General features: G+C 44.2%; 1 protein-coding gene across 1 annotated transcript in view; it reads left to right on the forward strand.

Annotated features, from left to right (window-relative positions):
* LOC135903751 (pyrokinin-1 receptor-like) overlaps nt 1-10,418 on the forward strand; it is a 407,309-nt gene extending 396,891 nt beyond the window's left edge. Inside the window, exons 2-3 of the mRNA XM_070525621.1 lie at nt 8,171-8,340; nt 9,426-10,418. Of these exons, the coding sequence (XP_070381722.1) occupies nt 8,171-8,340; nt 9,426-9,866 (611 nt within the window). The 3' untranslated portion in view covers nt 9,867-10,418. The remainder of the gene's footprint in view (nt 1-8,170; nt 8,341-9,425) is intronic.
* Nucleotides 10,419-18,342: the final 7,924 nt, after the last annotated feature.

The raw sequence follows: 18,342 nt of genomic DNA on the forward strand, positions 1-18,342 counted from the left end.
GAAAGCAGTAATTGTTTTCTCTGTTTAAACGTAGCCCGAGTTCGACTAAAAGATTGGTGCACTGCAAAAGACACTTACCTTCTATGTAGCCTGAAGAAGGGGAAATTTTCTTTTATGCACCTACGTACACGATAGGCACAGAAAAGGGAGAAGCCGGCACAACATCTCATAACTGTGGCCGTTTTATTTGAACAGAAATACAAAATGACAGCTTCTGCTTCTTCGGCTTGCGTTGAGACTAGAATGTTTTACCAAACCATAGAAGTGCTAGCATGAACCTACGCAGAGGTGCTACAGCGCGTAGACAATATTGAAAGTAGAGCAGATCGCGACTTTTCGGGAGAGTTTGCGGCGGCTTGCTTTCTTTCTTTTTCTTTTTTTTTTGGTGGGCCAAGAGCACTCAGGTAGGCTGCATAGAATCACGATAAAAAATGTGAGCGAGCTTTCAGCTGACAGCCACCAGCTTACCTTAACCGACTGTGCTTGCCTGCATGCTATAAGCAGGTCAAGGTTTTTGAAACCGGTTGTAAGAAAACTTCTAACCAATTACACGCGCGTGGTCTCATTCCCCTCCGCGGTACGCTCGCTTAGCCCACGCGCTAGCGGAGCAGTAGTTGATCTGACATGTTGAAGCATAAGAGTTAAACGACTTAAACACACGGCGTATCTCATCGTCTTTTGTCCGCATCGTTTAGCGATTCGACTCCACTGATCCGCACACGTTTGCACGACCTCGACCAAGCTCAATTCCACAAGCCAGCTCTATTCACTCAATTCTGTCGATGTCACGCAAGAATGGCTGCGACTAGGTGACGACGGCGATGTTAATCTCGTACCGGAAGATCGGATACAGCACTGTGTAAGCGATGTTTGGTTAATCTGCAAGGGAAGTACTAAGCGGTGTTAGGAATAGCCCTTGCAAAGTGGTCGCAGAGCGGGTGACTTTGTTACGCCTTTTAAGTGGTACGAGAGTGCAGTTAAAGGTAAAAGGTAAAGTTAAAGGAGTGCAGGTAACAGACGGTAACATACCAGTGCTGACTGATGACTGAATTCTTTATTAAGAAAGGAACATACATATATGTCCTAAGAAAACAAAGGTACATCACTACGCATGACCAAACAAGAATGAGACGCCGATTATGTTTCCCCAGAATAACTACGGTCGTAAGATCTGTTAGCGCTGCCTCAGTCAAGGCCAAAGACGGAGTGCTGACGCGAGACGCATCATTCGCTGCGATAGCAGCTACCACAAAGAATTCACGTGAACGGGCGTCATTGTAGCGTTTGCGGATCGCGCACTGCGAAAAGTCAGGCCCCTTAGACGACACACATCACACTCACTGCAGTGTAAGGCGAAGCTGTTGCCCGTACAATGCAGCCGTCAGTCAGCGCTTGTGTGTGTTCCCCCTCTTGTCCTTCGTCTTTTGCGCGCTGTTTCCCAGTATGTACCGATTAGCCCAAGCCACCACGGCGTTGCAGTTCATACTTTCTACTAACTTTCGTTTACCTCATTCACACTAGACTTGCACAGCCATGCCCGAAAAAAGTCCTTCCAGTTCCTTTTATCTTTGCTTCATACTTCTTACCCACCGTCTCTCTTTCTGTCTTCTCTGTTGCAGCAGGTGCCTTAAACAAAAATGAGCAGCGTCTGCCTGTTCTCTTACAACACCCTTTAACGCTCACCTCGCCTCAATCTGGGCCGCCCTTACCTTGTCCTGCTTCTACATCAGCAATCATTATTTCCTCTTTTTCATCTTCAACCTGCTTTTTGGAAAAGACGCACACAAATGAAGAAAGAAAAAAGACCAGGCAGACGCACACCTTTTCAAGGCCTCGACAAACAATAGAAAAAGAGGAGGTAGAGGAGCAAGCCGTGAGATAATATTTCTTCGGATTTTCTCCGAGGTTAGCTGACACCAGACGCTCGGCCCCTTTGGCCCGCGGGCTTCGATTTTCCAATACGGCGCAGGAAGGTTGCTGAAATATGGGCTATCTCCTCGCCGGCTGGCGGCGTCTTGTGTGTAGCAGCGTACGCACGTGCGCGTCGGAGAAGTACGGTGCACGAAATAAAAAATAAAAGAAGTCGAATCGATATAAGGGGTAAACCTTCAGATTTCTAAGGAAAAGGTTGGGAGGCACACAGAGCTGGCCTCTACACTGAGCGGATGAAAAAGCGCCCGAGTTCTGACAGCGTTTACGAACGATTTGAGCAGACGTGGATGGCCTGTATTTATATGACTATTGTTCCCGAGACACGTTAAAGATAACGCGCCAATGATCCCTTCGACCACGCGGACCTCCTTGAGACCTTGTAGTTATGGGATATCTCAAAGAGTCTCCACATCACTACGCGTGGTCAAGGCCTGTCTGGAGCCTGCGTCTAGCGTCTGCATTCCAGACCAACCCCGGATTGGCTTGCAGCGTCGCCTGCTTTATGTCCCGAAGAGCAGACCACAAAATAAGTGTTGTCAACGAGTGAGAATTGCGAGACAGAGAAGAAGCTTCGTAGCTATGCCATCTCATTGTACAGATTGGTTGAGACAGTCACTACAGGCATGGCCAGAGTGGCGTGCATTGGTGGTAAACACGAGTTAACTGTTATTAGCCGTGAGGCGATCTCCAAAATGCACGACACATCTCGTATCCGCTGTCTGAACGTATTTCTCACTCCTGCGAACGAGTATTGATTTGTTCGTTGCTTGCCCCTGAGGGCAAAGGACAGCAAATACACCTTGACGCAAACACCAATGAAACGCCCGCACATACGCACATCCACATCCAGGCGAGCCACCCCACACGCCAACTATAGAGAACTTAGCACACTCCGTGGAATCAAATACTGCGGCCATCTACCCGACTGCTAAGATACTGCACCGTTTTCGCGCGATGCTGTGCGAATGAGAACGGCAGAGGGTCCACCCGCACCAGTGAAGAAAACAGAAGGTGGTCATTGGAAGCGCTTTATTATTTAAGCTGCAAGCTACCTACAGAGTCACGTTCATCATAGGTCGAACGTTTAAGCTTAGCAAGTTTTTTTTTTCATTTTATAATCTTTGATTTTTATCTATCGAGAAACTCAGTCATTTATCAGGGCAATTTGAAAAGAAGGCAAGTTGTTATGGCTCTTTAATGCAGTGCGACCTTACTGCCCTCTGTATCTACCGGAAGACATGGCGAGAGAAAAGTCAGAGGTCCATGTCGCCTTCCCCTACACTGTGTCATCTTTCGTGTCTTTACACCACCCTGAATTTTTCATGCCTTGTATTGGCGCACTATACCTCTGAGACGGCGGGGCTTATTTTCGAAGAACGTCCATTCGTCCTTAAATGCCGGCTGCAGGGGCTTCATTTCTTAGACTCCACTCTGTGCGGAGACATTACGTGATCGGAATAACGAAATAGCTAACCACAATAATTTTCCTGTGTTGTTCATCTACGGAAGAGTTAACAGTGTTTGTGAGGCAATGGGTGATTTACACACACAGGCCGGGCTTAGTCAAGCTACAGTAATGCAGCTTTCTCCCGCCACACCCTTTCTCGCTTTGTTGAGAGATGAAATAAAACTTTGATTTGATTTGATTTGATTTGATTTGTTGAAGATTGTGAAATTCACCAGTGTAACTTACACCTGCATGCTGACTTCGGCGTTACGTTTCTGAGTTTGAGGTCGCGTTTTTGACCCAGGCTGCAACAGCCGCATTTCAATGTGGGTGAAATGCAAAAACAATCGTGTACCTAAATCTAGGTGCATCGTAAAGAAACCGAAGAGGTGAAATCTAATCCGTAGTCTACGGTGTGCTTCACAATCAGAACGTGGTTTTGGCCCGTGAGATCTCAGAATTTGATTTATTTGAAATCATGGAGGAGTTCAATTGGCTGGAGTGAAAGTAGCATCTCTTTCCTTTCTCTACTTCCTTTACAGCATGCGAAGGCCGCCATTACAAAACTACACAGATCACATGACCTACGCACTTGCTTGTGGAATTTGCGTGGATGTTGTCCGAATATTTTGTGAACACCGCGTCGCATTTAATTTTATAGCATATAATTACCCGCTGCACGAAAGTTTGGCTTCAGATTGGAAATTAGCGTTGGGTCTGCATAACTTTTGTTTCTTTTTGTACTACAGATGTGGCCATGCTCTTTGAGTGAGAAAGGTACGACGCCTACGTGCTTCTTGTACACGTGAATAACTTCACAATTTATTTTTTAAAAAGCCAGTGAGGTGGGCGTTTTCAGCTTAAATGCGGATAATTCCTTGGTTATCGTGGCACCCTGTCAGTATTTCTTCCAAACTTTCTATGGGGTTTACTCATCATGTCCATCACTCCCATATTTGTCGTGGAGAATTAAACGTTGCTTTGATTGATTGATTGATTGATTGATTGATTGATAACTCCCAAGTCTAGCTTACGTGAATTTGAAGCATCACATGATATCGCACCTAATATTCAGCAGTATCGATCGTTCCAGTATTTTGCTGAAATGTGTCCCTCATAGAAAAACGAGATACCTAAAGGATTACATAATGCTGTCTCCTTTACAAGGTGTTAGCTCCAGGACTATCAAAGTGAAGAAAAAAGTATGTGGACGAAGTGTGGTAAGCCGGTTAGGTGGCAGAGGCAAAGAGGTAACGGGAGAGTTTAGAAGAGCGCTCCGGACCATAGTCAGTTGCCCTTCACCTTTCGAAGCGGCAGGTCGATGTCGAGTGAGCTTCTGACCAATATTTTGCAATGTGGTGAAATGGTTTAAATCACGAATCTAGGACATCAGAGAGGTGCAACGTAAATCTCGACGTAATGTTAACGACGTTCTTGTGCCTTTACAGCTCTATCTCCACTCAATGTTTTTTATGTATATTTCCTTTCTTTCTAGTGCATTTTAGTTCAGGCTTTGTCGTTCATTTTTATGCCTCTGTAACATTGAGTTTACCTTTATATTTATTTTTTTTAACTTTTTCAGTGAAAAGTAATTTTTATGTAATATATAATTTATATCCAATATTTATATAATATAATGAACTTAGCAAACACTTTTTACACGGGACGGAGACGATGTTCTCCGCGACATAGGAAACTATATATAGGTAGACCACAGGCGTTAACACTCATGTTACTCCAGGTCGGGGCATACCCTAACGCCGCACTGTTACACATAGTCTATCCAGAGGTACAATCGACCAATTATTACTTGCGAGCTACGCTCAGACCATGCTAACGTGGAACACGTGCTCTGGTGGTTTCCCACGTTACGCGACGGCTTCGGCGTCACGTCGTCCAAATGAGAGGCTGCCCTAAGCAGCCCGGATCTTGAAGCACAGCTATGGGCTGTCCATCGGGCCCGCGACGCAGCAGACAGGATCGGCCTTTCTGTTCCGACGTGGGAGTGGTCCCCTACGTGCTGAGGTGCGTTCGGAAGGAGTTTCACCATACCATGCCTATAGCTCTGTCCGCTCGAGTCTTGGCCAGCTCTTCGCAGTGGGTACACGTGTCACGAATTGGAACAACAACAACAACAACAACAACAACAACAACAACAACAACAACAACGACGACGACGACGACGACGACGACAACAACAACGACGACGACGACGACAATGACGACGACGACAACAACATAACCATAGACCACGGTAACTAGCAATCTTGAACTGAATTCGTTCTTTCGGAAGGAATATACTTTCCACAAACACATCGGACAATCTCGAAGCACGAATCTTGGTACGTATGTCCCCATTTTTCGTAGCCTACTAACGCAACTGCTGGACAGATCAAGCGCCAGGAAACTTTGATCTTAATGTTAATGATGTTAATAACGTTGATGTTAACGATCTCAATGTTACCATCACAGGCAACATCACTTGGAGCATCCCTATAACATCTGTTCTTGTATAGGCTGGAAAGCGGCATTACTGAAAACTTTCATTCTACGGTAGCCTAAAAGTAAAAGAAGATTCGGGAACGCACGCTCTTTTCAGAATCCTAAGTATGAATACAGCTTACCTCGCCACCCTTATAGAAAGTGCTGGTCTGCGCTATCTGTGAATATCAAATTTGGTGTTCGCATACTGACGGGAACAGGCTAACTTTGCATTACTAGGGCTCTATTCTTCGTTCACTATGAAAAAAAAAAACATTATTATTGAGAATATAAAAGACTAGCAGTTTGGCAAGATCGCCTGGATCACTTTTGCAGCCTGATTTTATGACCTCACTTCCTATGCATTATTTTTCCATTGAATACAGAAGCATTAATAGCAAGGATCGCGATATGTTCCTTTTCCTTGAGGCAAATATATAACATACAAAGAGGCAAATAAGTAAGACCGAATAACATTCTTAATAGGGAGAAACGTTCCGGGAACTGAACTCAGCGTGCGTTGTGATCCAAGTATCACCAATTTCGGGATTAAAGCAGTCGAGGCACGGAAACGAACAAACTGAAAGCAAAACGACCAAGAAAATAATAATAATAATGCACTTGCGAGAACAGCCAACTAGAAACATACTCCAGAGCAGGAAGTTCAGCTCCATGCTTCAGCGATCGGTCTTCCGCACAATGCAACTTCCTATCTGACTCAAGCCCTACACCGACCTTCTAGCTATATTCTACACATACCGTGTTTCTTTTTTTTTTGCCTTTTCATTTCCCTCGGAGTGATGGATCTATTTCGATTCTGGCTGCCACTTTCTTGATTGACACTACAAGTTCTGGTTTTGCTCAACATCGCGTTCTATAATGCAAGCACAAGTAATCCTTTTTTTTCATGATTGCTTTTCGTAGTTCCGTAAAAAGAAATGAATTATCTGTGTTGTGGCCACGGTACTGATACCGTTCTAAAGAAAAGTTTGAGTTAGAGCCTTACACGAATGAAGTTGACGTCTCACAGAAACGGTAACTAGGGTTACGTAGTGTTCACTAATAATATTACGTGGGAATCTCTATGCCGGTGGTGTTGTGTGAAGACGTGAAAGCCGCACAACGTGTTTGACAGAGTGGGCAGCCGGTGGCTATCACAACGAAAGGTTCTCGCTCACTCCAGAGTGTCTACGCAGAAAAGGACTCCATTCGCCAAGGTCTTCTGGCTTGCACGATACACTGATAGCGGAGCCTTTGATCGCTGGATTGTGCACACATTTCTTGTTCTTTCTGCTTACGTGCTTTTTATTAATCTCATTTTCCAACCCGCTCTTGATGTGTGACCTAACTAAACATAACTACGTCTGTTTAACCTTCCTGCCTTTATATACGACTTCGCTTTTCAAAGTTTCCAATTTTCAGTAACAATGCAACGACGGTTATTTTTGTGTAACAACTATATCGACGCGCTCGGACGCCACAACGAGACGTCATACAGCTCAGAAAAAGGCGAGAACATACAAATATATAAACTACAGTTCTGAGCCTGTTATTCACAAAAAGCTGTTACGCGAGAATAATTCGTAAGAGAGCATGGCAGCCAGTTCTGATGTACATATTATTAGCGAAGACGATCGCTCACTTTCAAAGAGCATTTACGAATGAAAAGCTTTGTGAATGCGGCCCCTGGTCATTCGGTTATCGTTAGCTTGTAATGGTAACGGAAATGTCATGTCTTTCTTCAACAAGGAGATGTTATGGCACCTACTGGCAGGCTCCGAAGCGAGCTTCGTGGTCCTACCTTTAGCACTTATGTAAGCGAAAGCTGACCAACCGATCTAGAAGCTCGAGTCGTAGACACAAAGCAGATTGCGAGGATAAAAAGCTTCGCAAGTAATTCCCTAAATGGTAATACAGAACACATGATTATATTAGGCGGTCAGCCCTTTATACAACCATTTGTGATAAGCGACTAGCTTTGATAACTTGGCATCTGATAAAACCGGTTAGCGAAGCCAGCGCACTACAAGGAAGAGGCATCATGCAAGGAAGTCAAGTTATTAAAGCTAGGCAGCGAATGTACTTTCTGTGAAAACCAAGCAATGACCATTCCTTGTGCTGTGGTTCGTGCGCTTAAACCCGCCTACTCAAAATTTTCGATCTTCGCTTAAGTGAATTTGCTGGCCCATGGTAAATCTTTCACGCCTACAATTATATATTTCCTTACGTTTTCGCCTTAATCACGAAGAGCCCGTACGCTGTCACCAGTTCTCACGTTCTGTCGTTCTTCTTTTCCTTGCCTTTGCGCAGTGGCCGTGGTGGTGTCCTTCATCATCTGCTGGACGCCGTTCCACGCGCAGCGACTCATCGCCACCTACGCCGACCAGACGGCCGCTATGATTCTTCTCTTCACTGTGCTCACCTATATATCGGGAGTGACCTACTACCTCAGCGCCACGGTCAACCCCATTCTGTATCAAGTGAGATTTCATTTTTCTTTCGTTCCTCTGCCTCCAGGCGCTGTCGCGTCTGTCCGAAAATGCGTAAGCAACGCACACTTAATCCCGGCAACATTACACGGAGTATAGATTAAACAAATTAAGATAATATAGATTATATGTAATACGTATTATATAGATGTATAAATACGCTTATTTATATCAACTTTTGTGCATGGTAAAGAACCAATGGTGGTGGAAGTCGATCCCGTGCGCCTTAATATTGCATATCTTATAGCCCTCATGTTGCTTCTGAACAACAGAAGGAAACCAAGGACAGTAGGTAAATAAGTCTATAATATTTTTAAAGCATATCTTTCTTAGGTTGACGGGAAAAGTCGATTTTCACTAGAAAGAATGAAGGTCAGACATCATCTCTTTCCTTTTTTTTTTAAATCTATTTGCCTGTAGGTACAATGATTTCAGTAGGGCTTTTGCGCAGGAAAAGTTCTGGAAATTTAATACATTCAGTCTTCGATTCCTTTGCATAGTAATGCAGTCCACAACACCTCTAACTAATCGACCAGACCTGACCAGACATTGTCAATATTTATGGCTTCAGGGCGACCTGCTGCGCAAACTTCCGCATGGCGTCGCTACCGGATATCGCGCATGCGCTATAGATTCCTGGCTTATCACGACTCGTCTCTTGCTTACGGTACCCGTTTTACGCTTGATGAAACTTGTATTAACTAACACAACTAGACCCAGTAATTCCCAACGCACCATATAGGCAGCGCTCAGTTTGATGCTTCAAATTTCTTGTTTAAACATGCGAAATCTAACGCATGGCCTAGTAGAGTTTTCGTAACCTGGAACGAGTTTTCAGTTGTGAAAAGTTCACCAAACAAATAGTATAAAATTATTCGTTACACTAGGTAGGTTTTAATTCAAATAGTATTTTATTGTATTTTCTTTCAGACAAACGTGCTCTCCATGGCCAGAAATAAAGGTGGAAAAGTTGTTGATAGATTTGTGATAGAACGAAAGTGACTCGTAATTTCTTAAATGTGGGACAGGATTATCCGAGCGTGACCCTCCCTTCCACGCTGTCCACGCGCTCGCAGGTGATGTCGCTCAAGTTCCGGCAGGCGTTCGTCGACACGTTCGGCTGCTGCTGCCCGGAGGTGGCGCGCAGCAAGGCCAACGCCGACCTGACCTTCGCCAGCTTCTACAACCACAACTCGGCCGCCTCGGTCCACTCGTCCGCCCGGACGCACCGGCGGCGCAGCCTGAGCACGCAGAACCTGTCGCTCTCGGCCGCCGCCACCACCGTGTCGCCCACGCAGCACGCCGCCCCCTGCAACGCGTTCGCGCCCAACGGAAGCGCCGTGCCCGTCCGAAAGATGTCCTCCTCGTGGACGGACCTGCGCAACCTCGCCGGCTCCACGGACGCCGAGGGCACGGCAGGCGTGGCTGCGTCGTCGAATCGAACGCAGCAATGCGCGGCCGCTGCCGATCGGGACGCGTCGTCCCCGCCCGACGTAGTCAGAGTGGCCGAGGTTTGATGACGCGTCAAACACTTGTGTTTGTAACGAAGTCGTTCGCGCTGCAGTTTCCCGGTCAGTTGCTAAGTCAGCCGTCGCCCCCTACGCTGGCTCATATACCTTTGAGTAAATGTCGATAACTGTACCGTCGAGCGTGAGAAAGGCCGCGGGAAGGAACCGACGCGAGCCACTACCGCATGCTTCTTGTCTACTTCGGAAGGAATCGGGAAAGGCGAGCACTGCTCCTCCTCAGTGTGGTGAACTGCGCTTCGCGTTGGTGCGAATGACTGTGTGTCAACTGACAATGGTTCGTCACCGACGACGTTGGCCTTAGTGCTCACTGATTTGTCCTCTCATCCAGAGTCGTCAGCGCTGCCGAGACTTGATGATAAGGGCTTGGTGACTCTTTCGGCAATGTGCTGTGTATTGTTGTCAGAGTCAGGGCACGTGCGCTGGTGCAATCTTCTTCACGGCATCAGCTTATAGCTTAGACGACTGACTCCTTGATTTGAATAGATGGTTTGTAGGTGTGATTGCGGAGACAACGCAATAGGTGACAAAGACATAGTCAGATAAAGGCACGAGCTTCCTTCTTTGTCTGCAGGATTTACTAGTGCCAGCTCTTTAAAGAACAAAACATGTGAAAGTTCAGTTCTGGCAAGTTCGAGAGGTTGACATTAATGAAACTACGTAGACAAGCTCGATCGCTAGTCTGCTGTGACGAATTGGTAGGCAAGTGGAGTATACATGAATGGACGATCCTGTCACATAGGTCAGTTGAGACATTTAATGTGAAAACATTATATGCCCCATTGCTTGAAAGTCCGGTGTTCGTCGGCGGCGTGACCGAGTGATGGTACCGAAAAGGGCCGACGGCGCAAGGAGTAAAACACGTCGAAAATTCGCTGATTGACGTCAAATTTCTCAGGCAGGATCCGGCAAACAAAGCAAATTAATGGCTTTAAAAGGAATATTTGGTACATTTGTGTCTGGGTGGCAATTGAAGCCGCGCCTCCGGGGTGCGATACGAGCCCGCTTACCTGACGCCACGGCGACTCAACGGTTCTGGCTGACTAGAGGTGTGCCTAGTGCGTGCGTCATCGTACACGTCACGTCACTGCCATCTGGCTGACTAAAGACGTGGTCTATTGCATGCTTCATTGGGCACCTGACGGCACAGCCAATGAGGATGAGGTGGCGCCACGTCATGAGTGTACAAAATGAGCGCGCTGCCTCCCAATCGAAAACATTCACCAAAGGGACTACATTGCTTTGGAATTCTTAAGCGTAAGCACTCTTAAATTTCTCTGCCGAATTTTCTTTTTATAGAAGCTCAAGTAAGAGACGGTTTGGGTCTTGTAAGCCCCATTCCTTCGGTGTGTGTGCGTGCTTAGCTGCGCCTATGTGTTGTTGTCTCCGATGCGATGCCTTTGTAATCGTATTGAACGAATCCTTAACGTTGTACAGTGCGGCGCGATAAAAGAAAAGGGGCTGGTCTTGCGTACCTTGGGGGAACTTCCTCTTTTTCCCAATCGACGGAAGCCTCTTAAATGAGTTCGCATCATCTGTCGTATTATATGCCGTGGACCACGTACTGACCACGGTGAGGATCAAGGACTAGCCGGACTGTATAAAGCAGAAAACTGATCTACCGGCTTCGTAAGCACTGTGCGCGTAACCGCGGTCGGAGAAACCCGTACTGCGTTTTGTACCCAAGTTTGACCAGGATCCTTCTATTGACTAAGAGCGTGAAACATGTTTATCAATAATTCCCCTCATCGCTTTTTTTATTTATTTCTAATGCGATAATCGATGCTCTCGAAACGAAATTACAGTGTTGTTGCCATCACCGAGTCATACGCTGACATATGCGTCATCATTTTCTTAGAACTTGAGGTTGAGATCGAATTAGGTTCTTCGATCTCCGTATGGCATTGCACGAAGTTTCCTACAATATAGTATTCAGCTTTATAGAAATACCTGTATAAAAAGACGATTATCAGATGTAGTGCACTTTACGAAGAGTGTATAATTATCTCTGTAACAATTTGTCGTGTAGAGTTAACACAAACGTAATTTATTTTCTATTAATTTGAAACTGTCAGGTCCTACCAGCCACACTGGCTCTTTCAGGGCTGATGCGTTCAGCCTTCCGTCACAGAAACAGGCTGGTGCTCTTTAAAACCTACCTGCAATTTTATGGCGTATGTATGGCCTTATGCAGAATACAAGAGTATTATTACGAAGGTTCCGTGTGAGCTGTCAGAAGCTTAAACTTGTCAAAGCTGACAAAAGGTTACATCTCTGAAAACACCTAAAGTGTTTTCAGAGAAGGATATGTGCTGGGTGACATGCAGAAAGTTCGAACGCATTGTCCGCGTCATTGTGTTATGAGAAGTACGGGCCTTAAGGCTAGCGTGTTTTACGCATGCAATCAGAATGACCATCTTATAAGAGAGGCATTACCACGAGCTTGAACAGGTGTGAGGCTGGCCATTAGAGCTATAACAGAGATGCCCTTTTTTTGCCACTTCTACTGCCAAACGCCCTCAGCAGAATAAACAGCAGTGACACTTCTTTTTCATTTGATAAACATATTTTCTTTCTTCGGGAGTATTTTGCTGTTGGTGCTTTATGATAACAGTCCCAATATAATTTTTTTTTCTTTGCAGCAGCATCTGTAGAAGAACGTGTGTCAATATATAGAAGTGCATTAGCTGAAGAGGATGAGGTGCTCTTGTTCCGATATCTTCAGCATCATATTCTTCTGCTGCGTCGACTAGCCTATTCTGCTAGCATAGTCAAAGTGGTATACTAGTTCACCGAGTATTTGCAGTGCACATGCAATGTTGCAGTAACTACAATGAGATTTCCAGGGTTCGTATTAAGTGGTTGTCATCAAAAACATAAGGTGGATTTATTCAGTCAATTGAAACTCATGTTTTACTGCAGATAAACCTTACGGTATTGATAGTGTCCCTGGTTCTACAAAGAAGTATTTGTAATTTTCTTCCTCTCTTTCAATACTTAGCTATAAAAACATCACGAATGATGGATTAGAAATCGGTTAACACCGATCTTGATTAAGAGCTCGAACATCAGATTTTAATGTCTCGCGAATGCTTTGCCTGGTAAGGTATCAGTCTGATATCAGCTCCGTTGCAAAGCACAGTAGTGAGAACATCCATTCCTGAACGTTAGCTGTGCGAATTCTGTGATACTCAATCATTTTGTACGTCATGAAACTATGGATACGAAATACTTATCTCTGCCATCGTAGACAAAAATGCGGATAGAAAATTAATGCGCCGATGTTGCGAAGTGCCGAGATGGCGGTCACGCATGGCGTGTTCACTTCTGTATTCCGCAAGAAAAAAAGAAAAGAAACCCGAATGAAAAGTTGATGAAAAGCTAATGGTCAACTATGATTGACCAGCAAAGAAAGCTATATAGAGTGGCAACATTGAATGTATATTGTAATAAATTCCCGGGGTAACATATACACGCCGTAATCGGCATAGCAGGTGTCAAAACCTGGGTTACCTGAAAAAGTAGGGTTGAAAAACGTTTCTCGTTAAGCTTATCTACCCATACGCTCGTTCACGCTAAGCCACAGGGATAAAATGCTCAAACGCAGTAGCCTTGCGTAAGTTCTCAAAGAGGCTGCATTTTTCGCGGACCACCCTGCTTATTTTTGCATTCACTCTATATACACATTGTGAGCATGGGTTTCTCTGTTAAAGCTTAACGCTTGTAAGCGTGGCTGACAGAGCATTTCAGACGCTATTACGCGTGGCTGACCTTCTTTCTTAACATGATATTCGTTGTCGCACGTACCTTCTAGTGTCTGCTAAGATTCTGTGAGTGTGCGTTTACACATGTGATCCTTGAATTCTGTAAACGACACTACGCTGCATGTGCTATACTTTTGTTGTCAATATATGAGTACCTGGTGTCACGTTCAGCCCCATTCGCTGTAAATGATGTATAACTGTGAGTCGTGTATGTGCTTGTAGTTTGTATGGCTTGTAGCCAGCCATCTGTAGCGTACCTGGTCCTGTATACGCCATTTCACGGGTCTCATAACCACGGACGAAGGAACGGATGAAAGCATGTATCGAAGTCTGTTAAAATCCAATAATTATTGTTTTTTACTACTCCTCAACAGTCGATAAATTGCAAACAGCAAGCGCGCCGAAACTTCTGTTCAGCGTGCTTGTTTTTGTCGCATAACCTTAAATCTACAGTTTATTGGCAGTTTGAAAAATGGCGCCATGAAACGAAGCCTTGAAAATGCACCTTCTTTTTCAAAACGTCTGCCTGAGTAAGCTTATTAGAAGCAAAAACAATAGCCCAGAGAACTTTACGCCTGCAGTAGTAGGGAAAAAGAACACCGTCGTTTGCGCTATTTTAAAATACTTGAAAGAGTGTAAACTGGAGGGCTTCGCTCTAGCGGCGTTAAATCAGTGTTTCTTGCTGTTTCACGACCTTTCTTTATGAACAGAGTTACATGAAATTATCTCAGTGTTATAATACACTAGAATCAGAACTTCAGTTATAGGAGAAAAGAAGCTCGATAGGTCTAAGTATCAGAAACTTATGCCACTCATTCTTCGTCAGTTGGGGTGTTTTGCTGCTGCGCGAAGTCTGAGTTAAAAGCGACATTGAGAAAAGATTGTTGTCTTGCAATCACCCAAGTTGTTAATGCGTCACAAAATATTTATTCCGTTGTGTACCGCTTGCTATGATGAAGGAGATCCCGTTTCGTTGAAGTGGAATTGCTAATGTCGTGTCTTCGGTGGATCTCAGCAAACTTGGGTTGATCATTTTAGTTTCAGCTAATTATAACCTAATTATAAAATACACCTGAATACCTTCCTAATATTTTACGTCTGGGAAAATGTTGCATTTCAAAATTCAGACCGCACATAATTCTGAACTTGCCAGTCATTCGAAGCTGTGAGACAAGGGTCGGTATAACGACAATATTATTTTCCCTAGGTTCTATGATCTTCTTGTGGCCGATCGCGATGATAATGTGATCGCATAGCTGTTCATCTCACTGACAAAGCGGTAAAACAAACAGATTTGGACTAGAATAGTTATTCTGTCAATACCTAGCGCTAGTTTCGAGATATCGCTCTTGGCTTCAGGGTAACTGCATTGATATTCTGTATTTTTTTCCCCCAGAAACCATTTCTTGCGCCACAAAACAAAACCACATTAAACACCCATGTTTATTTTTCATGGCAGACTTGGGGGATAAATATGCGTAAAACGTGGAAAGATGCAGGATTCATAGTTAATGGACATGCCTTGGGCACTGATGTTCTCATATTTTTTAGCTAACAACATGTAGCCTAGACCAAGCATTGAAAGCGTCAACCTTTGAACAACAGCTAATTTCTGATTCAATACAATGACGTTTGCCGTAATCAGAAATGCCTTCGCACCACCCTTCATATTGAATATTCATTTTGACTGCGCGTTCTTCAAGAATATTGAATCTTAGTTAAAGCAGGCGGCACATGGACATAAACAAATGCATGCACACTTTCCTTATCTCGCGCGCACGTATCGTAAAACTTCAACCAGGGCAGTGTTACAGGTACGCTGAAGATGCCACTTCGTGGTTTGAAATTGGCAATTTTCATGTACAGGGCGCTACGTAGAATCCGGTATCAAGTCCTTAGGTAGGTATATAGGCCCTCGTTTCCCTGCATCACTTCCTCTTCTTTTTTTATTTTGTTCTTCGCCTTTTCAAGTGCTGTGGTTTGTCTCGGACATTCATAACTTGTAGTCACACAGTAGCCGCTCGTCCTTGTTCGAACTCGCGAACACAGCTTTCAAAACATGAGGCGGGCAATTTAGCCTTAGACTCAATATCGAGCACCCAAAGTACAATACGCTTCAAGTGTTCTATATAGGATGGAGAAGTCCGTTCATTTTAGTAACTGCTGCGCGGAAAGAAAAAGCGCGACCGATTTCTGTTACAGCGTGTTTTCTTGGGTGGCGAATGCCCGCAATAGAATATAAATTAGATCACGTAGTCTCCTTCAAGGCGGCATGTTATCGTACAGATAGGAATGCTGGATGATGGCGTTTCCAAGTCACCATAGTTAAGGAGATCTCTTTTGACTTCCAATTTTTGTGAAGCAACTTGCTCCGATTTACGTAGCAGGTGAATACATAGCTTTGCCGTAAATGTAGTTGCGTGTCGTAGGAGTATCTTTGAGGTAATTCAATCGTGATTTGTAGTTACGTGCACAAAAGTTATAAACACTAAAAAACGCGAGGAAACTCGTGTTTCTTTTTTCTTGCGTCCTTTTGTTTGTATGGTTTAACATGGTGGTGGTAAAAGAGAACGTAGCACAATTCGGCTTGACGCACGCTTTTTCTGAAGGTCTCTTAGCATACTTGAATCAATCATTTGTTTGAAGATCTCTACACCTAGCTTGCTAAACTCTCGAAATTGCTTGTTCTTTGAATTTAAAGCAAGAGAAACTTTGTGCGTTGAACTGCATAAATTTCTCCCTAAAAGGTGATGCATTCAGAAGTGGGCACTTACTCCAAACTATGTTCTTGATAGGTCTTTAACAAAGCTTCCTGAATGTGGCTTCTAGGTATGATTAAAATACGCAAAAATCTTGGAAGTTTCTTGACAAATACCACTTGCGGAAGCTCCTATAATGTTTACAGGCACTAAGTCTACGTATGCTCAGGTTACATTTATGCTCTGACGCGTTCGGCATGGTGACAGCGTGTTCCGAACCACGCAGCCAAAATAAAGCAAAATTTTGCAGTGAAGCATTACTGTTGATGTTAAATTAAGAGAATAATTGCTAACAGCGAACGTCCCGAGACAGTTACCGCATTATTATTCAGCTAAACTGTTTCCGCATAAATGATGGAACAAACCCGGCACTAAATGAAGCTCTGGAAGCTTCTGCTTGCACTAACAAAACCAATCATTACTCTGTACTCCATGCTAGTCTAGGTACGTAGTGTTCAAGCTACCTGTTATCTATGAATCTGATATTTTCTCGTTCTGTACTTCATTTCGCCTCTCAATGTAACTATGAATCTAAAGACACAAGGGAAGCAAATATGATTGCTACTAGATATTTGCGAAGGTGAGAAGTCATCTTCCGAAACCCTTTTCAGAACGCGTTCCTCTCGAGCTTATGAAATATCCAGACACATCAATGTAAATACCATACTTCAATGTACCATTACGATGTCGTTTGAGAAGCTCACAGAAAAAAAAAACACTACGTTGCATATGTCATCGCATGTCTTGCGCGTGTGTTCGGATGTATTGTCTGCGTGTTTATGTATTCATTTGAGGGAACAATGACATCACGTCGGTCTTGTCCCAAACTACTTTGCCGTGTTGTTCACGCGTTGACGATATGATAGAAATGTGTACCACAAGCATAAACTGTGAACTGGCTCTCGTCGCCGCTATGTATGTACGTGTTCTCGTGGTGTGCAGCTTCTCACTGGAACACCGACCTTCACTCGGCTGTTCTCGTAATGCCGTTTTTTGCCCGTTATGAATAAATGACGTAATGTTTCAGTCGTGTCCCTCGTCTCATCGTTCCGCTTACAACTAACTTAGTCTTCAGATTTGTCCTGTTGCTCATCCTTTCGTCTTTCCTCCCCTCCTTCCTATCTTCCATTTACGTGTTGCTGTCACCTCCCTTCCGAAGAGTAGGCAGGCGTTGCGCCCCTTCCGATGGCAGTTGTCAGCCTGCTCCTTGCTTTCCCTTTCCTGTTAGCTGTGTATATGTGTTCAAAACAAATAATAATAATCCGCTTACCACAGGCGTGAAATATTTATAGGCCGCGAGATCTGAAAAACAAAAAACTTTATATTTCTCCAGCCGAGGCATGTAGCCTGGTATTTGAATTGCCAGCAAGTACTAGTGTATGCGAAAAACGTTTTACTAAACGTTTTACTGGCTATGGTTCCCAAGAGTTCGGAAACTGGGCGTTTTCTCAAATATTCCGATTTGTCAAGTTCGAACTTTCACGAACAAGATTCGAAAGTTCGTCAACTTTTTGATAGTGGCTGTTCATGGTGAGTGTCTCACTCAAGGAGCAGAACGTGGGACGAAAGAGAAACAAAAATTAAAACGAAAACTTAAGCTATTTTCGAATGATGGGCGAGCATTTGCACATTCTATATGATATGCGCGGCTGATTCCGTACTTGCAATTCCATTTCGAAGTAGTCGTCGAATATAAACGCAATAAATACGAGCACCAGACGTCCTGGCGGATTATTGGAACGTAATGATGCTGCAGATTTCATTGCTTGTCGAGTAGCCCCGACATTTTTCACGAGGAGAGTGTATTTGAGTGCTTTAACGTTAGCAGACACAGTTTGATCCGGAGTCACCTGGCAGCAATATTACCTTACGAAAAGCAGTTGTAGACAGCTGAAATTAAGGTCGAATTGAATTCACTAGTTTTAGAACGAGCTCAAGCTATGA

Source organism: Dermacentor albipictus, chromosome 9, assembly GCF_038994185.2.
Source record: "Dermacentor albipictus isolate Rhodes 1998 colony chromosome 9, USDA_Dalb.pri_finalv2, whole genome shotgun sequence".
NCBI lineage: Eukaryota > Metazoa > Arthropoda > Arachnida > Ixodida > Ixodidae > Dermacentor > Dermacentor albipictus.